Source organism: Daucus carota, chromosome 1 (genome assembly GCF_001625215.2).
Source record: "Daucus carota subsp. sativus chromosome 1, DH1 v3.0, whole genome shotgun sequence".
Lineage (NCBI taxonomy): Eukaryota > Viridiplantae > Streptophyta > Magnoliopsida > Apiales > Apiaceae > Daucus > Daucus carota.
The window spans coordinates 33,804,512-33,827,509 of NC_030381.2; the positions used below are offsets into that span (position 1 = coordinate 33,804,512).

The 22,998-nt window shown below is 33.9% G+C and overlaps 3 protein-coding genes across 3 annotated transcripts; 2 read left to right on the forward strand and 1 right to left on the reverse strand.

Annotated features, from left to right (window-relative positions):
- The first annotated feature begins 785 nt into the window (after positions 1–785).
- LOC108210112 (uncharacterized) lies at positions 786–5,808 on the forward strand. Its single transcript, XM_017381382.2, has 4 exons — positions 786–1,080; positions 2,371–2,599; positions 3,582–3,734; positions 4,845–5,808. Exons 1-4 carry the CDS (start codon positions 853–855, stop codon positions 5,522–5,524), a joined length of 1,290 nt encoding a protein of 429 aa, XP_017236871.1. The 5' UTR covers positions 786–852; the 3' UTR covers positions 5,525–5,808.
- Positions 5,809–12,151: 6,343 nt separating this feature from the next.
- On the forward strand, positions 12,152–14,799 carry LOC108206403 (two-component response regulator-like APRR5). The gene is made up of 5 exons (XM_017376691.2): positions 12,152–12,449; positions 13,165–13,932; positions 14,038–14,223; positions 14,321–14,461; positions 14,577–14,799. Exons 1-5 carry the CDS (start codon positions 12,396–12,398, stop codon positions 14,682–14,684), a joined length of 1,257 nt encoding a protein of 418 aa, XP_017232180.1. The 5' UTR covers positions 12,152–12,395; the 3' UTR covers positions 14,685–14,799.
- A 130-nt stretch (positions 14,800–14,929) lies between these two features.
- On the reverse strand, positions 14,930–17,600 carry LOC108206393 (pentatricopeptide repeat-containing protein At5g61400). The gene has a single exon (XM_017376678.2). The coding sequence runs from the start codon at positions 17,538–17,540 to the stop codon at positions 15,567–15,569; it is 1,974 nt and encodes a 657-aa protein (XP_017232167.1). The 5' UTR covers positions 17,541–17,600; the 3' UTR covers positions 14,930–15,566.
- Between the last annotated feature and the right edge of the window lie 5,398 nt (positions 17,601–22,998).

The following is a 22,998-nucleotide window of genomic DNA, read 5'->3' on the forward strand; positions in this document are numbered from 1 at the left end:
TCCTAAATATCAACTTCATCTCATATTTTATATATCATTGGATTCACAAACTGAAGTTGACACCTCATAATACATGAGATGCTAATATTTGACATTCCACTTCACTGAACACCACAATGGCATCTCTGCAGGCTATGTTACAATAAAGTGCTAACAAGAGTGTTTTGTCATGTCACGTGACGTTGACACTCCTCTATTAAACATAGTGTTAACAAGAGTGTTTTGACATTATATGACACCTGCGGTTGACACCCTCTTGATACCCATCGTTGAAGATATCATTTCAAAATTTTAGCAGAAGATAAAAAAAAAACATGTTAGCCAAACCAGTAAAGAAAACCAGCAGACTTGCTTAAACTCAACATACTACATATCAATGATCTCAGGCTACATACTCAACCTTCCATAAGCAGCTCTGCAGTAAACCCCAAGAAATTACCCTCAAGTCTGCCCTTGCATACCGGGGACATTGCATTTTACTTAACAGAATTTTACTGCATACAGAATGTTGTTGCATAAAATTTTTTCTAAATTCACAAAATCTATTTTCGCCTGTTCTTTAATTCATTGTTGCGAATTTGTAGGAATTGCATTTCGACCCGAGAAGCCAATATGTAATATTAATATTTATTTATTTTTTTTTGAGAAAAGCAGAATTCAATTTATGCAGCATTTGTCCAAATTTAAAGACGTGTCCAAATTTATTAACTTTTTTTTTTTTTGTCACAGTCCAAATTTATTAACTTGAAAGGGTTAAAAATTAAAAAAGATAAAAGTGAGTACAGTACATGGTTAATTGTAAAGGGTGGGTTTAGCTAGGGTTTATGACAAGAAATAGCAATAGAGAGATAGATGTTGAAGAGAGTGATTAGTAAATGGAGGTCAAGGTCAAGATCAAATTTTCGGCGTCAATTATCGACGGTTGTGCGGCAGACATGTACAAGTACAGACGATGAGGGCTCTTGGAACTATTCTTCTGAATGGTGGGACGATGATTTTAAAGGACAAGCTGTGTTTCAGTCATTCTCTGACAAGGGAAATGGTCTTGTTTCTGTTTTGTCTTACCCTTCTTCAACCCCAGTTCAGTCTCTCTCCCTCTCTCTCCCTCCCTCCCTCTCTCTGTCTCTCTGTGTGTGTATATGGTGTGCTTGTGAATTGTGGGATTTCTCTGTTCGTAGTGTTTGGAAGCTTTGATTATAAAAAAATTGAATCATTATGTGCCGAGATTAAAAGCTTTTTATGGGTTTCTTTGGTTTGTAGAGATTGGAAGATTTTGTTATCAAAGTTTAAAGCTTTATGTTATTTATGTGCACAGATTGAAAGCTTTCTATGGGTTTTGGTTTTTATTTATGGGAATATTGGAAGATTTTTTATGACAAAAGTTTGAACCTTTATACTATTTTTGTGTGGGATTAGAGTGAATCGTAGGGAATGGAAATTTTGTTGTTGTGGTTAGGATCAGTGGCGGAGCCAGGTTTTGGATCCAGGGAACTCTAAAAATAATATGCTGAGATTGGGAGTTGATTGTGATTAGAATACCTAAGCTACATATAGTAAAGTTGTATAGATAAGAATGGGGGGAATCGGGGGGAGGAGTGAAGACTGCATTAATATGCACACAGTCAACAATAATAGATTGTTCGTAATGTTTGTACTTTGTACCTTTCTTGCTTTTAGGTGAACTAGCAGATTGTGTATATCAATAGCGATAAGTTACTTAGCACAGGCATCACATATCAAGACAGCAGAGTAATGTAACGATGATAACAGTTAGTCCCATATTAGTGCTTCGTTTGATAATAAGGTAGGATTGAAAGATTGTGGAAACAAATAAATTAAGGGGGAATGCAAGGGTGCAGCATGTAAGGGTTGAGGCCTGAGGAATATAAAACAAAATGAAAAGTGCCAAATCTCTATGGTAAGGTTTGTCAAGAAATTGTTTCGGAAGGGGATGTGGAGCATTTATAATTAAATTGGCAGGAATGAGCTCTAGGTTAAATTGCTGTAAATGAATAAACAATGAGCTTTGGAATAAGTCCAAATGTCATTCTTTTCGACCAGACGGAACATTGTTAGAGTATTAGCATGTAAGAAGTGGGCAGTTCTAGACCTGAGCAATATTTATGGGATAAATGTGTGACTGATTGACTTGCATGAGGATGTATTAATCTCTCTTGGACATGTTAACTCTGATTTGATTTGATTAACGTACTGAGGTATTGAACAGGTTCTATCAATGTTGACAATCTTCACTAATTTTGACCAAGGGTTATTTTAATAAACAGCAGTACTTTACTGCTATGCCTGTGCATGTCATCTCTTCTCTTTGTGCTTTTAATTTATACTGAAGAATATTTTTATATGTCGCAGAACAGGGCTTACTGGCCCGAAAAAGAGAAGTGGCTTCAAGAAAGGTACGCAGAGATACATCCAGGCAGCCAACAAGATGAAAAATTCATGATTCTTGGATATCAGTGGCGCGTTCTCCGATTTAATACAGAAACTCGCCAAAGCACAGTTAAAATAATGGCTGCTTGTAGGGAATCTGATGCTGGATCTGTATACTTAATGCAGCAGGCACGTTGTCTAGCTGTTCCATGTAAGTTTCGTGATTTTTTTTCATTATATCTTTTGCAACCATTATGGTGATCTTGTGTTTTTAGAACATTTCTGATACAGGCTGCCAAAAAAATTGCCAAGCATTGTTGTGTTATAGCATATAATAATTGTTTATTGTCTCTGTGAATCTGTGATCCATATCGTTTTTGGCAACTTTTACTCAAAAAAATGCTCCAATAGTACATATAGTTTATATGTAACTCTTGTAGTAAAACGAGTATGATATATACTTCTGAACAACTATATGTGTTCCAATTATTTGGAAAGTTCCTAACTTTGTTGCCAACCTTAGAGCAACCTTGGAACTCAAGCAGATTGACAACCAAGGAGCCAAGCTACATAGACATTGGCAATCTTTTGGCACCCCCTATTGGATATACTCTTATAAACCAGAATTTGAATGTTGGTAAGAGAAATAGTAGAGTCTTTGTAATATGATGTTTCTTAATATTATCCTATGATCTTCCAAATTAGCTCAGTCTTCCACCCTCATTCTGAATCAGATCCCTTCATCCCTATGCATTTTCTGTATAGTGTCCGCCTTGGGGACAATTTTACACTTCTTGCTAGCGTTTGTTCTTCCAAGGATTTCAAGCTGGAATGAATTGCCATTATCTTCTGCGATGAATTTTTCTCCTATGCTTTGGATTCTACTGGACAAGTTTTATTTGTTGTCATGTAGGATTTGATGTTCTTACTGGTGAACTTTTTAATACTTTACAAAGTATAATGGTGGATCATGTATTGATATTCCTGCCAGTTTGATCATTTAAATGATCATGCGGATTTTTGTATTTATGGCATAATATAATTAGACATATCTTCATAATACTTGCTGTTGTTTAAGTAAATAGTTGTCTCAACTCTCAATCCGTTCTAGTTAAAAGCCTATCTCTATCAAGTGAAACGTATAAGCTTACTCGTGCTGTATGTTAGTAACTAATCCATAATGACTAATACAGATGTGAAGAGTATGTTATCTTCGGGGCTTGCTTCCATCAAGTCATGTGATTATGATCTCAAGAGTGCTATACTCGGCAAGAAAACTATGAATATTTTGTGCATTGGTCATGGTGGAGGCACCCTACCATTATTTTTGGCAGATAAGATTCAAGGTCAGAGAGTTATAGACCTTTTTTTTGCACATATAAATATATATTTTATGTGTATCTTAATTGTAAATGCCATTTTGATATATGTATATCTAGTCATCTTTATCACTTTTATTCTAATCTCTATATGCAATTCCTATCTTTGGTTCTTTTTCAGTTTACTTCTGTTTTGATCAGTCTACTATATCTGTTGTCTTCAATCTTTAAATTTTGCGCTAAACTGTTTGTTCTCATGATCATTTTTATCTCTCATCATTTATCTGATTTAAAATTTATCAAGTGTTTGAATTGCTATTAGTTGCTTCAAATGTATCTGTATATCAACTACATGCATTTATATATTGAACCACACGTATTAATGTATTGACCACAGACATAAATCATATATGTGATTAATGTCGTATGATATACTATCTGTACTAATGGAATCAAATTACTCCCTCTGACCCATTTCAACTGCTTTTTTAGAGAGATGCACACAAACCAATTTCTACATCTATTACGATGTTTATTAAAATACTTTTACGTAGTTACCCCTAATAAAGTCAAATTAAACTACCATTTGTATTGCATGGAAAATATAAGTTGTATTAATAAGGGGCAAAAGTGAAATTTACCTACTAATTACTGTATGAAAACAAGAAAAAGTCTCTTATATTGGGACAACAATCAAATTCTAGAAAGGCTGTTAAAATAGGACGGAGGGAGTATTTAAAAATAGTTTATTATATATTTTTTTACACTGTAAAATGTTCCGTATCTTGTTCCATAAGGTTTGTGTTACTAATTTGATCCCAGTGAATATTCAAAACCAACTCTTTCGGATTATGTCAGAGTGTTTAAATGTTCCATATCTATTTCTAAGAAATCGTGGTATAGTTATTATTGATTGGTGGAGTAATTGAGAGCAAGTGCTGAGCTTTTTTGTTAATTAAAAATTTGGTATTAACAATTAAACATACACCACCATGATTACCTCTTAATTCAATTATGTAGATGGCTAATATCTTTTTGTAGTTGGTGTATATAAGTAGGTGTGCAGAGAATTATACCTATATGCAAGTATCACATTGATGGTAGTTTTCGTCTGACAGAAAGTATTATCTTCTTCAGGTGCTATTGTTGACATAGTCGAACTTGACCCTGTGGTCATATCAGCTTCAACTAAAGCAATGGCATTTCCTTCATATTCAATTATGAACCCATCTGGTGAGCGTGCAAATCTGACACCAGATCCTAAAGATGAAGTGATGTGGAAGGGCATTCATGAAAGGCTACAACTGTATGAGTCAGATGCTGAAGATTTTGTTGTGAACAGCACAAAACTATATGACATGGTCTTTGTAGATGCCTATGATGGACAAGATATCTTCCCACACAAGCTTTGGGACCCACAATCTCCGTTTCTCAATGCTTTAAGTGACCGGCTTCATCCTGAGCATGGGACAGTAGTAGTGAACCTTCATGCTGATACTGACCTGTTTGACGACGATGACACTTTACCTAGTCAGCTGGTTTTACCAATGGGAAAATATGTCAAAAGTGTGTGTGAAGCATACAAGAATGTGATAGTAGGAAACAGTAATGGTGGTCTGGCTTTCAACGTATTGGTGCCTTGGGTTTGTAATTCATCTCTCGTTATCTCAAGAGGTTTTAGGAAGAGGAGTGGAGTCTTGCATAGGGATACGGTTCTAGACATTCTTGTATCCAACTTGTTTGAAGTTGAGGACATTCTTAACTTGCCATTCTCATGTTTGGAGTACTTAAAAAGGGGTATTTATCTTGTCAATTAGTGTGTGGAGTTGTGCAGGTTATATTATACACGAGCAGATCAACTAGTTTTAAGCGCTTGCTGCTTGCTCCTTGGGCGTTGGGTTGTTTGGTATGTTATTCCTTGATTTGTTAAGGTTGATATTCTGCAATGTAAAATTTGTAAATTGTTCGAACCTTTTAAACAAACTAACCACAACACCTGCTATTAATAACGGAGGTTTTGGCCTTTATGTAAGCCTTAGTTTAAATATGTTGTAACCCGTAAAACATCATATATTGTAATGCAAGCTACTAGACATGATTTTATTATTTCAAGTTTGATATGATTAGGTATTAACTTATTATTGCTGATGTGTTGGTTTTTATTTCCTATCCTGTTATGCTTAGTATGGTTTTGAGATTTCAAACAATTCTATACGTTGTGCTCAAAGAAGGGACTTCCAAGGGTGATCAGGTGATACTATTTTTCCCATTATCACAAGGCATTTTGACTGATTGCGTAGCTATTCAACTTTTAGTTCACCCCGCAAGCCGATATAAGTAAAAACTGGGGATAAAGCTAAACACCAATCCCAAAAATGTTAAGTGAACTATTTCTATGATTCCATTGTACCGTCCTCTCCTAGTAGATGAACTAATCTGAGGTTCTGACCCAGTAACGAATGACGAGTGACTCGATTGCTATGTATTTGGCATCTGGAGCATATTTGACCAAAGACACCTTACCTGCATTGACAACCATTACGATCTTACAGGTGTTCGCCCAATCTATCATATTATTTAGGGATAAGGTCCACATATCACTGTCGGAGAATATGATTCCAGATATCAATGTGCAATTCAAAACGCAAGATCGTGCAACGTTCAAAGAAAAGGATTCACATAAAAAAGAGGTATCCCTTTTTCACTTCTTAACGTCAGGTCGCCTGAAGCCCTAAACGCTATTTCATGTAGCGTTTCTCTCTAAAACACCGGATTGTGTTACGTTTTGTAGTGATTTTAAGACCTAATCATAACACAATATAGCTTTTTTTTTTTCTTCCAAAAATCAAAACGCGGAATAATCCACCGCTAATAAGTGATATTTCAAATTATTTCTCAGAATTCTGGTATTTTGGGCATCAGTAAATTATGGTATATGGGGCCTTTTCTCGATGTTATATTAGTAATAAATAATTGTAATGTAGTTTAACAAGTGCTCCTGCAAAGTATCTGTCCAGCCAAATTCTGATTTGTTAAATTACAACTCCAGTTGGACTTGTTATGCTCAGCTCAGAGCTTCAGCTCTGAAGGAAACAATTTCAAGACAGCCTGCAATTTATATTTATCTAGCTAAATAGTAAACCTTGAATTTAATCCATAAAGGAATTATTTTAAGACTGAGCCGATATCTGCTCCTCCAAGTGCAAGATAACTTCCAGTCTTCCACTGTGATCAAGATCAACTGTGATATACCAGAAAAGATGAACCATTACCACAGGCGGCGAATTCACAGAAGTGCCTCCTAATCTCTCGACGACAAATTAAACATACTCCCTCCGTCCCCTTTTACATGTCCATTTTGCTTTTCGAGAAGTCAAATTGCCTATTTTTTGACTAAACATTATAAATTATCCATTCATTATTTTTAAAATCTGAAAGTTGCATATTAAAATAGACCAAATATATTTTCGAGTGGTATAATTTTTATTATTTTTCACGATTATATGATATATGTAAATTTCAGTCAAAATATAATCAATTTGACTAGTCAACAGTCAAACTGGACATGTAAAAGGGGACGGAGGGAGTGGTAACATTATGAACTGTAATGCAAAGGCCTAAGTAGCTCTATCAGAACTTGTATTCAAAGGAATATCTAGAACTTCCCCAATTTTCCGATTTCTATCCTTCCCTGTTTACTGGTTACAAGTCATCCTGTAAATTTTGTTTATACATTTTATTTCCTTACATGTATGTGAAATCAGAAACTTATGCGTAGCATATGTTATCTTCCTTTTGTTCTTGCTGTGTACCTCTTAGCATAAGTTTACGTTGCAGTAGTTATTCTCTTTGCTGAAATAACATGCCATGTCTGAGATACCTAAATCAGAAAAGACAATGCAGGTTGTTGGGGTCCTGGGGACCCTGCATCAGGAGTAGAAGAACCACAATTGAAAAACAGACTACTTTCAAATAATACTGAAAAGAATCTGGTCTTGAGTGGGGTTTAGCATCGTCCTGGTTTCGTCACTGAACATATTCCTTCTTCATTTGTGTTAATGTCGTAAACTACTAATTAAAAGAATACAAAATGAAATTAAAAATAATTCTGTGAGTAGTCTTATGAAATAGCTCAGTTTGAATGTGTGAATCCCACGCAGAAATGTGGATAGGTTACTGATAAATAATCATGGAAGAATATGTAATTATCACCTTCTTGTTTCTTCAAGTGCAAATTTTAGAAATTTGAATCTCTGAAAAAATTCAGACACATGCATGACCTTTAAGTAATTAACTTCCAGATGCATATTTCATTTCTTACTTTATTTCAATACATATGAATTCATGATCATAATTTTCTAAACCACGTGAAAAGGGTGTAACGGGATTTTGATTTATATTTTGTTCGTAGTACACTGAAAAAAAACGCAAAAAAAATGTAATCATCCAATTCATGATCTGTATATAACACGCAAAAGACCTAAGAACAAAGGGATTAGACCTGACCCAAGAACAAAGGGATTAGACCTGATTCCCACTAACTTGATTTGGCCGTAAAGCTAGATCTTCATGGTACTGCTAATCTTAAAGTATTCAAAATTTCACATTGGTTCTATTTAGATAAGATGTCAATTTTCACATGTTAAACTTCCAAAATCTAAGAATTCTTTCAGGCTTTCTTAGCATCAAGTCTTTTGGAAATCCAATTGAAGATTAGTCCTCAAAGTATCTGGTGTGTGTCTGTGTCATGTCGTAGCACACAAAAATTCTTCAAGGCCCCGTAAATATACCTAAAAACTTCAGTAATCAATCAATAAAACTTTAATATTTTGTAATAGCCAAAGAAATTCTCTCTGTCAAGCTCATTTTCTTGACGAACACTGTCTTTAGTAAATTTGACTTGTCTGCAGAAGAAAAAGAAAAAGATTTGTTCTGATCTGACTGATTAAGCTTATGTATATGTGAAAATATCAGTAAAATGCCTGAAACACCTCAACATCACAGAGTCGTTAGCTTAGAGATTGTTTCAATGTTATTAATGTAGTAGATGAGTTCTCATGGCCATCAAAGATTTTGATTTTTTTTATTACTTCAACATTTCAACCCCAAGAAAGCAGTAAGATTAAAGTTTTCATTAAATGCAGCATAATGGTTACTATTATGTGTTTTTTTTTTAAAAAAATAAGTTAACTTCATTTGTCATTAAATGTATTTCCAGGTTAGAAACTGCTTTCCGCGAAAACTACAGTAATAATGCAGAATTCTGAAACCAGCTTTCTAGCTAAAAATTAAGAGAGTTCTGAGAAAAGCTTCAAAACTGGGCGCCTGAAAAAGTAATGACAAACGATATCTCATACTAAAACATAAAAAAGAAACTTCCAATTGAACTTCACAAAGCTCTGTAAACTCTAAGGTCTCGTTTTGTTTTAAAGTTTTCAATGGCCAAAGTAATTCAGATATGTCTTTAAAGACTGGAAGATGGTGAAAGTGATCAACATTAGCAGTTGGAATTAAACAAAAATGTACATTATAAAGAATTGCGCAGAAAAAAAAGAGATAACTTCCTTTCAGCGCCCATAAATATCTTCTACCCCTTTAGTTCTAGAAGGGGGTTGGGGTGATTATTCTCTTCACAACATCACATGCCATGTCTGAGCCCCTTTCATCAGAAAGACAATTCAAGAGCATAGCCACATGACTCTATCCAAGCTACAAAATATTTGTTTTGTTTCTAAAATATTAGTAATTGAAATAATCCCTCCAATGTATTTATCACAAACCACACTCTAAGGACGTTTTAAGGATTAGACCAGATTCTCCCTTTAACACTTTAAATTGGTTGGCCTTGAAGCTAGTTCCGTCCTGCTAATGTCCCAGAAGTCACATTTGTTCTTTTCAGATAAGAGTTGATTTTTTGATTTTCAAGCATTCTTTATAGTAGTAGCAATTCTTACTATTTTCCATTCTTTTAAGGCATTAATCAGAACCAAGTCCTTTTGAAATCAAGTTGTAAGATGTCTCTCGGAAGAGCCAAGAACAGGTCTGCACTTTCCGTTACACAAAAGAATTCGTATAACATTTATTCCTAAAAAAAGATCAGCCAAAATCATCCGCGGCAGAAGCACTTGTAAAATGATAATATAATGTGATTTTATTCCAAATCCGACAGATCAAGTTATTACGGAAACTGAAAACACATTCATAAAATGCATTCAACAACAAAATATCATCAGGTCATTTCACAGTGATTTTGTTTCAGTGCAACTAGTGTATCATATAAGGCCTCGTAGCGAGGTTCGTTGGTATAGATACCAATCTGTGCTCACTGGTGCACTTGTACAAAACTCCATGGCGCTTTCAATCCTATCAAAACTTTGAATATGTTTCAGTTCCAACACGAACAAAGTTCTGAAATTAATAGCAGAACATGATATGAGATTCCAGTTCGGGCTAGTCTTTAATTACTAAATATTAGAAAAAATCATTAGACAGTGGAAGAGCACAACTTGTAGTGAATTTTGCCGAAATAAGTTAAAAGACACCTCCACCAAACCATGGGGAAATTCTGTTTCCATTTCAAGATGAGCTGATTTTACTTGGCTAACACTGCATGAACATTGGCTCAAAGCAGTAACTAATTATAGCGTATCGGCACCTGATTTCGTATGACAAGCTCACTTAGTCGTGTTTATTAAAATGAGTATAAGAATATTAGTACAGTCCTGATGACCTGAAATGCCTATGGAAACCACCAAAATTAAAGTAGGCAGTGTGGTTGAAAGTTGGTTCAAAGTTTTGTTGCTAATAATGAAGTTATTCTTGTTAAGACACAACTTAAACTAAAGATTTAACATGAACTGAACACTTTTATCCGACTCTAATGAAATTGTTACAAAATTCTCTTTCGATCTGATCACCCAATTAGATAAATAGGCGCCGGAAAGACAGTCTACTAATTTATATATTTTTGTGATTAGAATTTGGAATAGCAAAATAGTCTCGAACTCTCAATATCTTGCTGCAGTTTTAGCCTTTAGCTGAGAAATCTGGAGTCACAGAGGAGTCCTTTTCTGCATAGTACCATAGTGGAAGCTAGGGATACTATAAAATAATCTAATAATCCGAAATTTTGGATTTATTGAACCCGACTTTTTGGATATAGATTTAATTTTTAAACCGAAAATTTTTGGATTTGGATTTATATATTAGGTGTACCAATGCGGAACCCGGAAAAAAGCCGAATATATAAAAATATATATAATATTTTGTATATGTATAATTTTATAATTTTATATATTACACATTATATTAAATTATATATACTATATTATATATTATATTATATAAAATAATACAATTTTAATAATTATCAATATATTATATATAATAATATATAAATATATAAATAATAATAATTTTTGAAGTATAAAATAAAATTATTAGAGCATAATAAATGGGACACAAAGAATTCATTTTTACTTGATAAAAATATATAAATTAATAATTCTTAAGAATTTGACTTACATTTTATATACATTGATATAATTTATCATATTAACTAAATATAAACAATAACTTTTAACATAAATAAAAAACAATAACATAATAAGTTCTTCATTGTCTTTCACAAAATCGCAAATAAATTATGAGTATATCGTGAAAAAGGATCCCAGATCTCATAAAATCTCGGAGGGATGTCCGGAATAACATATGTGGAAAAATGACCCCAAATATCAGTTATTATCGTATGATAATCTAGCGTTTTCAATTTGAGAAGAAAACGCTAGATCGTGTAGCGTTTTGTTAGTTTTAACTCAGCAAAACGCTACACGATATAGCATTATGTTAGGATTAACCTAACAAAACGTTACTTAAACTAGCGGATGATGTTGGTTTTTGGATGAATATCGAAACGCTACATCATGTGATGTTAATAAATGATATTTTGGATCATTTTTCCGGATCATGATATTTAGGATATTAATGATGAATATAATGTTGGGGGATTCAAAACCTTCTTGAATTTTTATTAATGGAAGAATTGCCACTTGATCACAAATCTTTCTTTCTCGAATACTCTTATAATAATAATAATAATAACACAAATTTCTAGTAGGGAGTATTCATTATTTCAATAAGATCTCAAGACACATTTTGGTATTGCTCATATTTTTTTACCATTACATCCAAGTTAATTTATCACAATATTTTCCAAACATAATGCCAGCAAAGCCTCCCATGCCAGGTAGGACATTGCCACCTTTCACTACAAAACAGGAACATAGGATAAAGACAGAACAGCAAATGACACGGAGGCACAAATCTCGTAAATGAGTGGCAACGCGACTCTTTAGGGTTGACTTTAGCAAAATGTAATAGCCACCCATATAATCCACCTATATATAACTAATATCATACTCTCTGTTTCACAACCCATTCTTAACGTCCCTCCATGCTTATTATAGTTCCTAATTTCCTATCCATCTTCTCTCCACTTGTTCTTTCACATTTTCTTCTTCTAATTCTTACTTTTATCTTATAGACTTATGTATAGCTTAGTTTGAGGATCATATTTGTCAAGATTCAAGAAATAGATTTAAGTAAAGAAGATAAAATTGCAGCAAAGGTTTCGGCATTTTAACTACAATTATCGTGGATTTTGAAGAAGTTCGAAGAAGAAAGCAGACAATGTTACAAGACGTGTTGAATCATCCCGAACAACAACAACAACAACTTCCTGTTGTATGTATTTCCTTAGTCGATTCTTGTTTAATTCATTATTTACGAGCTTGCATGTTTTTTATTATACAAGAAATGATGGTCGAACTTAATCTCATTTCCTATTCACGAGATTGCATGTTCCAATTATATTTCTCGTTGCATGTGTTCTTTTGGCACAAACTATCAAATATCTAAGACATGCGTACCTAAATTCTATTTTATAATCATTTTAAAGCTACCTCATAATTATCTGTATTATGTGACTATATCACATTAGTCAAGCACGGCAGCCAAATCAGAATCAGCTTCTTGGCCAAGAAGATGTTTCAATCTTGTAAAAGTTTTTGCACTCACAACAAGTCATTTTCTAACCCCACTTATCTGCAGAATGTTGTTATGATCATGAACTCCCCTTGTAACTCAATTTCCATTTTATCTTCCCAAATTATTACAGAATATTAGCTTTTCATCAGCGTACTCCTTAAGTTTTTTCATTCTTTCTTGAACAAAGTATAACAAACAAAGTTCTTTTAGTGCTCTTTATAAAGTTCCATATGTTTTGCTATATTTGGCATAAGATAATTTTGCATTAAACTTTTCTACCTTGTGCTATTCAAGTTGTTATCTGTTTTCTTAGCCCTTAAGACCTTCAAAAATTCATAGACAAGCTCCCTATTTACGCGTATATAATAAGCACGCGATGTGTTATGAACTGATTTATTGTTCTGTTATGCAGCAAGAGATTTCGAGCCCTCTTAGTGCTCAAATTCTGGAGTTTTGTGAATCTGAATTGTTTCCAGAGACATTGCAAAACTCTGAAGTTGCTTCAAGTTCAAATTGCTGCTACGAGGAGCACTCTTCATATACGACTAATGTTCCTTTTAATACTCCAGAAGTTAGCAAACTTTCGGATAGCATAGCTAACAATGTCACAAGAAAGCCATTTAGCAATGCTCCTCCACCTATGAGTGCAGAAAACAACACTAACACTAGCAATCTGTCAATAATTTTTGATTCAGCCGAAGATTTTGACAATGATATCTCTGCTTCTATAGACTTTTCTTCCTCTCCTACTGCACTATCTGTTCCTCAATTTACCAATTGTCAGCAGCAGCAGTTCGACATCTCTTTGTTGCAAACTCAATTAGGAGTTGCTGATAATGCTGTTGACGCCTCCCTCTCACAGTACGCGAATGGCCCTGTTGTGCCTCAGATTATGGGACCACCATTCCCTGCACTTAATGAAGATGAATGCTTATCTTCAATGCCATCTTACATGAGGATGAATCATTCGTCGCCTACATGCTCGTTTCTTGATCCGGGAATAAACTCATATCTGCAAAGTAATCTGAATGGTACTTTATCTACTGAAAGTTCAGGAATTTTCACTGGGAATCTGTTTCTTGGAACTGATCTGCAGCCTCAAGAATTGGATTATCAAGGAGATAATGGTGGCCTTTTCTCTACAGAACCTCTGTCACGCGTATATAATAGCAATCTTCAGGTATTAAAGCCTCTCTATGTGTATCAAGAAGACTAAGACTATTGTAAACTTTGAATTGATTGCGATGCTTATATGATCCTTTGATGCATGTACTAATCTGAAAAGGCGCTTAGCAACGAGAGCCAACATCTTGTTAATGGCGGTGCAAATGCTACTCCTCTGGCTTCTGAGATCACAAGCTTGGAAGATTCTACCTTCAAAGTTGGAAAACTTTCAGCTGAAGAGAGAAAAGAAAAGATCCATCGATACATGAAGAAAAGGAACGAGAGGAATTTCAGCAAGAAAATCAAGGTATCTCTAGATAAAACTTGCACAATGTCTTTGAGGTCTAATTAGAACAATGTGATTTAAGTGTACAAAACTGATCATGCAACATATTCTCGTGCAGTATGCTTGTCGAAAGACACTTGCAGACAGCCGGCCTCGTGTCAGGGGAAGGTTTGCAAAGAATGATGATTTTGGAGATCCCACCAGAACTACTAGCAGCACACATGAAGAGGACACAGACGAAGATGTCAGATCAATTCGTGTATGTACCAACCACAAAAATACTAATACACACTTCAAGTAACTTATTTTGCAGCAACAATCTTAATAACAATGTTGGTTATTGTTTAATTTCATACAACGATGATTCTGGACAGGTTGTTGTGAAGGAGGAGGATGACATGGTCGACTCTTCGGATATATTTGCACATATAAGTGGTGTGAATTCATTCAAATGCAACTATTCCATTCAATCTTGGATATGAAAATCAAGTAATGAACCACATCTTCTGCAGTTTCAGGCAGGGCCCTGTTTTCATCAGGATAGAGTATTGATCCTGGAACAAATAGCGGATAAATAATCGAGGGTCATATATGTGGCTTTTTGTAATTGTTATCTTTGTAATGCACCGCGTGATATGATGGTAATAACTGTAACTTTTGTACATAATACTGATATACATATATCTGAAGTTAAGACTTTAGCACTCTGTAATTTCTGGGAAGGTACTGGTTAAACAGAGTACATATAGTTTTGTAAATAAGTATCAGTTTGGAGCAATAAACATTTACATTAGCAACTAGGTCCATTAATCAGTTTGGTCACATGATGATGATCCGGATGCGGATATGAGGAAAGATAGTGAGATCGCATACACACATGGTTCAATGGTTGGTTCTGGATATCTCGATTCCAGGCTTCACTACTGCTGCTGTCACACATGCAAGTGATGTTACTTGTTCAAAACCTTCAACACTCTTCTGTTCAGAGTTCAGACACGCCCCAAACATCAAAGAACTTTGTTTCGCTTCTTGGTTCCTACATACACACACTGGCTCAACGAGTCACATTTCAAGTAACTAGCATTTGGCCTAACATGTTAGCTCAACAATCATCTGGAAACTCTTGACCGCTTGATTTTGGTGTTATGCAATCAACAGTGCTCAGGCAACTGGGTTCTAGGAAACCTGGGGAACAATGTTGTTTCCTCAACTGATGGGTAGGCTACAAGCACAACACTGTACACTCTTACTCATCTCAAATTTCATCAAGCATTAGGTCCGCTAAGCAGAGTTAGTGCCCCCCACCCCCTATATCGTAGAACTTATAAATCTATTATCAACTCAAGACTGGGTATTTGCAGATGCTATGAACACTTGAGTGCTGAGGTCAGATCTCCAACCTCATGATGGATATTAGTCAACATATCACATATGAGACTGTCTGCAATGATACCCAACTTGACCATATCTGCCTGTAGCACCATGACATCAAGCACATTCTTAACTTTTAAATGCCCCTTCATGATGGTATAATAACTGAGGACATCCGGTCTCAAATCAAGGGAACGCATGTCTGAGAAAAGCTTACTGGCTGTAGAGATCTGCCCATCCTTGCACAGACCCTGAATCAAAGCGGTATAAGTAACATTATTTGCTAAACAACCTTCATGGTCCATCTGAGCAATATTAGTGCCAGAAAGCTGAGATATGGGTTTATCTAGGAAATATTTTATTGCTTCAGCAATCATTCCGTTTTTGCAAAGCCCGTCAATCATACAACTTACTGTAAAAGCATTAGGCGTCACATGTGCTTCTTCCATCTCAGTATACAAACGAAGGGCTGCTTTGGTGTTACCGTCTTTGAATTGTCCATGAATCAAAGATGAGTAAGTAACCACATCTGGTTCAAGACCTTTAATTACCATTTCTATATATAATCCCATAGCAGCTTCCATGTTCCTTATCTTACAGTAACCATCTATCAAAGTCGAAAAGGTGATGACATTGGGCTTGATACCTGTTTCCATCATATTTGAACACAACTTAGAAGCCTCGTCCATATTACCTTTTTTACAGTAACCGTCTATCAAACTATTGTAGGTCACAGAGTTTGCAGTGATCCCATATTTATTCATTTCATGAAAAAGGTGATGTGCCTTCTCTAATCCACCTTCAGAACAATAAACCTTAATAAGGGTATTATAAGTAAATGCATCCGGTGCATACCCATAACTTTCCATTTCTGAAAATATTTTTACTGCTGCAGCCAAATTGCCTTCCCTAGAGTAGCTTCCAATCAAACAATTATAAAGTATCAAATTAGGAATAGCACCAAACTTGATCATGCACACAAGATAACTATGTGCAGCTGCAGCTTTACCTTCTTTGCTAAGCCCATCGATAATAATACAAAACGAAACAACATTTGGCATCACGTCTTTTCTCAACATCTCTTGATACAATCCAAGAGCTGCATAAACATTTGCCAATTTAAAATACCCATCCATCAGAGCATTGTATGTATGTAAATTAGGAAGCACAGCAGCTTCCTGCATTGTCTTAAACAATCTTTCGGCTTCTAAAATTCTACCATCCCCACATAACCCACATATAAGGGTAGTATAAATCACAACATTCGGCGTTATCCTCTTATACGAAATCTCATCAAACAGCTTATATGCTTTCTCGATTTCGCCACGACGGCAACAAGCATCAATCAATATACCATAAGTAACAACACTAGGCACCAAACCACGTTCCAACATAAAATTATAAAGTTCCCACATAGAATCAAACCACCCCATCTTAACATACCCATCCAACAGCGCATTACACGCTTGCACAGAAGGCAATACCCCTAATTTCCCAAAAACCCACCTAGCTTCTTCAACCAAACTCATCTCCGACAATGCAATTATCAACATCCCAAACACATTAAAATTCCCTTTCTTGCTTTTCAACTCACTGATCGCATCAAAAACAGAAGAACAAGCGCGTTTAGAACTCCGGGTCTTAAGCAGCAGTTCTAAGAGACATTTTATCAAACATCGAGCCTGCAGGTACATTTTAGCATCGTTCAAGACGTGAATAATAGCGGAATGTAGCTCAAGAGTGTTTTTATAAGAAATGTGTTTTGGGGCTGAGTAAAAAAGTTTCAGGGCACGTTTAGTGCTTTTGCAATTGAGTATAGCGTTGGTGAGATATAAAGGCTGTGTATGTGACGATGCAAATGAAGAAGATGGCTGTGAATTTGAGGAGCAATAAGATAATTTGAAAGATAGAAAAGGGAGTTTTCCGGTGGAATTGGACTTATTTTGTGGCCGGAAAATCTTCAACATTGCTCAGCTCACTAGTGTACATTGTTCACTTCTTGTTTATAAACGGTCAATTATGGATCGTTTGGGTCAATTATGGATGGTTTGGGTAAAAAAAATTAAATTCATTTTTTTAAAAAATATATATATATATTTATAGTTTTCCTAGATATAAATATTAATAATAGATTATATTTTTGTTACTTAACAAAAAAATAAAAAAAATTATTTCACAAATAAGTAAAATTTAATTTCTAAAAAGTAGAATTAGCCAAAAAATAATTATACTTTTTTGTTTTGGCATTGCGAACTAAAAATGTTCATATGTGAATTACAAAATCAAAAATGAATAAAACATTTGAAATATATTTTGGATATTTGATTTACATATGAGATTATATATTACTTTTATATATTCGAAATTTGTTTAAATTAATCTTGTATTATATGTTTTGATTCGTACTCAAAGTAATATATTGATATTTAAAATTTATAGATATAGAGTAACTAGAATATAAAAGCCTATTTATTTTTATTAATAAATACAATGTTCTTATTAAATTGTGAAAGAAAATCTTAAATAAAATCTTAAATAAAACTAAATCATGTATAAGGTGTTGCCATTTCGGGTAAAAGGTCGTATTCGTGTCAGCAATCGGGTCGATTTCGGGTCAAGTTAAAATCATCTAAAATTGAATAAAACCAAAAATTGAAGTTATTACAAATAAAATTCTAATTTCGAGTCATTTTCGATCTATTTTTTGTCAATCATGTGATATTCGGATCACTTTCGAATTTCTGTCTCAGCAAATTAGGTTTCGAGTTGGGTGGGTTCGGGTGATTTGATTTTTTTTTGATAAGCAAGCATGCATTCAATAAAAAGAAACCAGAAAGGGTTAGAAAACCCCTGCGGGCTAAGCCCAATATCCAAATACAAACCAGCGTCTGAGACTTAAAACATAAAAAAACTACAGAAAAGCAGATTAAAAACAAGGCCCAGACAGCGGCCCAAGAAACTGAAGAGCTGAAGCGTCATGAGCTAGTCGATGTCTTCGAGTGCTGCATGAACACCATTGCCACCGCCACTGATCCAGCACTGTTGCCCCCATCAACCTCGGCCTCCTCAGCTTCATTCATCATCCATTCCTGCTGCTGTTGGAGTTGAGCTTGCTGAGCCACATAGTCCTCCTCATCCACCACCATGAAGTTTCCTGCTCCAAGCCCTAGTCCCATATCCAGATGCCATAACTCACTCACTCGACCAAAAGGTTCAAAGATTCTTACCGGGGCGAAGCGAGTTGCAGCACCATCCTCCCCAGATATCGAGCCAGGGCATTTTGACTAGCTTCAACCGTGCGCTTCCTGAGCACAGCCTTCCCAGCCTTACCCTCCTGTTGAGTTGCGGAACAAGGCTGATGTGCCTTGGATCCACAAACCAACACCAATCATCCCATTCTCGCAGAGCCTCTGCAGCCTCCGTCTCAAGTTCAATTCTGCGGCGTCGAAGCTTGAAAGCCAACTGAAACCCTAGCATGAAGGACCACAACTCGTTTGCTCTAGGGTTTATGTGCCCCATTGTGCCTGAGGTTCGGGTGATTTGATAGACATGGGAAAGTTGGTGTAAGATTAGAAAAATAATTCATGACCTGTGAACCTGTGATAAGTGTATGATCTAAATTATAACAAGTTTATATTATACGTGATTTATGAATTGTTGTAAACGTAATGATAAAATTTTTTGACAAGTTATTTATTCAAATTATGAAATCAATTTTTATTAAATAAACTTATAAAATTATAATAAACTTTCAAAAATTACATATTAACTAAAATATAAAAATTACATAATGCATATGAATTTGATGAATATATATTGATGTTATTAGTTTATTTTTTTCATCAAAAGTGAAGAATTTATCTCAAATAGTGAAATCCAGGGACAAATCTTGAACTCTCAATTACAACCTGATTGTGAAACAAAAAATGAATTAAACAAGTAGTCATTTTGTTTTCGGATCACTTAACATATAAAATATTTAAATTCTTCGATCTAAAAAATATTACAATCATATCTCGAGTAATCTACATATATTACTTAGATTAGATAGTATGATCACAGTTGACCTTCACATAACATCATCTATGAGTTATATGAACTAATATTAAAGTAACAACAACAACCGCCTCCGTGGAAGATGAGTTCGTGTGGTATTCACCACCATGTCATATTTGTTGTTAGCCTTGCAAATCATCCAAAACAAAATATAAATCCTTTAAAAAAAACTTTACAAAACCCATAACAAAGCACACAAAGTTATCAAAAACACAAAATATCAACATCTCAACAAAAAAAAGGACACGAGCGCACAACTTTAATAATAAGATACTTAATAAGACCTCATCCAAAAAAGATGAGATTTTGGTTTTATTAAAAAAAAACTAGCAACTATGAGAAAGGGTTGAAAGAGCGCCGGTCGACATGCTTCTATTTGTCTAGACGTGATCCAAGCCGGTTTAAGTGTCTGAACAGCATATTTATCGAAAGAAATATGATTACTTCGATAAGATATTATATCCTTCAACCAATAAAAGATATAAAGATTGAAGATCGGAGAAGTTGTGGCTGACTAAAAACTTAATTTTGAAAGTCGACTCTAAAAATTATAAATTCTAACTTTTTGGAAAACATTATAAATGTTATTTAAATTTAATATAATAAATAATATTACAAATACTACAGTAAATCAGAATAGTGCCATTTTATACTCTGTTTGTCGCAATCAAAGAGGGTGGTTTTAGTTACGAAATTGGGTTCAAAGTCAAATTGGTTGACATCCTTACCAGCTTTATTATTTGAGTTGTTGCACAGTTAAATATTGTAGCAGAAGCTAGCTGACATATTAAAGAATGTTTATTGATCATATTCCAATCTACAAACCAACATGTGAAGTATCTTTCATATATATAAACTGTGATTATGTCAAATAATTTAGCACTCTCGTGAATTTGTAGTTTAATTTAAAAAATAAATTTAAAGAAATTACTTTATATCTATTGAGATATAATTATAAATAAAATCAATCAGTAGATGAATACATAGAAGAGTATCAAATAATACCTATATGTTTAATCATAGAATATTAATGTCATTCCGATACATTTTACAATTTAACCTCTATTAATCAATAACTTATCGTGAATTAAAAATTATATTATATATTTTTGGGCCCAACATAATATCAAATATAATAACAAGAGTATATATTTAATCTCCACTAATTCTTAATCTTGATAAATTAAAATAAATTTGTGATCCCGATATTATTTATTTACAAAAATTTTAATGTATGAATACTTGTATCAATAATGGATGATACTAGGTAATTCAAAAAATATTTTAATAAATTTGTCAATGCTCAAGTGTTATTTTTTCATTGGACATTTACTGTAAATGAAAATGGACTTACATTCACATAACCTCGTTAATCAAATAATCTCAAATTGACATGTTACTCATCTCACGTCGAGAACTTTTTGAGATAAATAATTCGAAATACCTAGCATCACTTGTCAAGAATATGTTAAGCGACAATTATGTATTATAAATATATTTTAATGTATCTGAAAAGTTATTAATATTAATAATCAATATCATACATGATTCAGAGAATTTTAATTTAGAGTTGTACTTGAATTCTAGAGGAAATTATATTAGGACATTATTTATATTAGAATAGCTGTTAACTTACAAGTTACAATAGTTCACCAAGTTGTCGCAGACTTGACAAGTTTCTGTGGTTCAAATTTAGCAAAGAAGTAGTAGTATATGAAGTTTGAACAAGTAACTAGACTATTCATTTTCAGTTTATTTAACAATTTTCGCATAGTGTTTATGCATGTGACTTGTGAGTATGTGAATTTATATGCCTGCTTTGGAAGTATGCATCAAAATAATATAGAAATGCCCGCAATTCAAAACCAAGATAAATTGTGATTTGAAGATTAGGTGCTTTTCCATGCTTAAATCATTTTAAATCCCGAAAGTGTATAACTTTATGCTAATACTTTCCGCACTTCATAATACTCATGATATACAGATTGTAGGTATTTTTCAAATTTTAAATGAGATTTACTGGTAAGTGTATATTAATCATCGAGGTTTTCAAACGGTGTTATTATATGCAGCAGTGGTCTGATTTTAAATTTAATTTTGAAACTATACAAAATACTAAATAATTGTGATTAGGAAGAAAAATTGTTACTACTAGGGAAACTTCGCCGTTTATTTGAAACAAAAAGCTAAAATCTGCTTGTCTGTGTCAATTGAGTACATTTATTAGTCACTTGTCTATACGGTGATGGGCGAATCAAACATTCAAATAGGATTGAGATGACATTCAAATAGAGCAACTTGAGAGAGGACTAATAAAACATCTCTTTCCCGCCCTTTAATTTTTCTCTCATTTGAAATCAATGTAATTAATTTTGATCAATAAGATAATTAATTCTTTAAAAAATATGTCACTAAATATTTTAAACAATTTACTATAGAATCAATTTATAAATCATTATAGAATTTTTTAATTATCAACCAAAGATTGAACAATTTAACTTTGAAAAGTCAAACAAAGATATGAGATATTGGTACCGACAGAGTATTGGTAAAATTAGTGTGAACTGTAGAGAGTGGACTAAAATAATCATAGGAGGGAAATTAAAATAGTATATTTTTCCCGTAAAGTAAAAATAATATTAAATTATAATATATTATAAATTTGAAATTTATGTTATCAATATAAATATTAAGTGAAGTTAATTTCAACCATAAACTCCATGATATGTTAAAATATTATAAACTGTACTTGTATCCTCATTTTGAAAGATTACCTTGACTTAGAAAAAAACACGCTGAGGCCAAAACAAAAAAGTACAGTACTAAATGACTAAAGGCAATCCGTACATACAAAAGGTCCAAAATGAGGTTGATCGGCATATCTGAGTAGTCTCTTCCAGAGCAGTCACGAGAGTGTCTATGGCAGCTCATGAACAATCAAGCTGACGAGAAAAGGTCCAAAAGATCATTATTTTTTTAAGTGAAATAAATTTTAATATCATTGTAAAAATAGTTTTAGTTGTTACTTCAAAATACGATTTGAAATTGTGTTTTAATTTTTTTGAGTAAAACACGATAAAATGGACCAGAGGGAGTAGTGATGACCGGTGCATGTGAGAAAAGAAGGTCCATATTTTAGAGTTTGTGGGAGTGACCATATACAGGAGCACGAAAATTTAGTTTCATGCTCACCAGCTAGCTCTCGCCTCATAGTGGTGCACCACGCAAGGCTGATTACGATTTACGTGTGGGGTTAATTAATCACTCACAACAAATATGAATCTTTTCAAGCAACTAATTTTAAACTTTTAAGTAGGCAAGCACCCTTTATTGGGGGTTCAAGTCTTTGCATCTTAATTAGCCGACAAA

Bases quoted from the DNA above. Each gene is read 5' to 3' on its own strand.
- LOC108210112 (XM_017381382.2), top strand. From the start codon at position 853: ATGTTGAAGAGAGTGATTAGTAAATGGAGGTCAAGGTCAAGATCAAAT. The intron at 1,081-2,370 runs GTTCAGTCTCTC...TATATGTCGCAG, and splicing joins CTTACCCTTCTTCAACCCCA to AACAGGGCTTACTGGCCCGA. The intron at 3,735-4,844 runs GTCAGAGAGTTA...TATCTTCTTCAG, and splicing joins TTTGGCAGATAAGATTCAAG to GTGCTATTGTTGACATAGTC.
- LOC108206393 (XM_017376678.2), bottom strand. From the start codon at position 17,540: ATGTTGAAGATTTTCCGGCCACAAAATAAGTCCAATTCCACCGGAAAA.
- LOC108206403 (XM_017376691.2), top strand. From the start codon at position 12,396: ATGTTACAAGACGTGTTGAATCATCCCGAACAACAACAACAACAACTT. The intron at 12,450-13,164 runs GTATGTATTTCC...TCTGTTATGCAG, and splicing joins AACAACAACAACTTCCTGTT to CAAGAGATTTCGAGCCCTCT. The intron at 14,224-14,320 runs GTATCTCTAGAT...ATTCTCGTGCAG, and splicing joins ATTTCAGCAAGAAAATCAAG to TATGCTTGTCGAAAGACACT.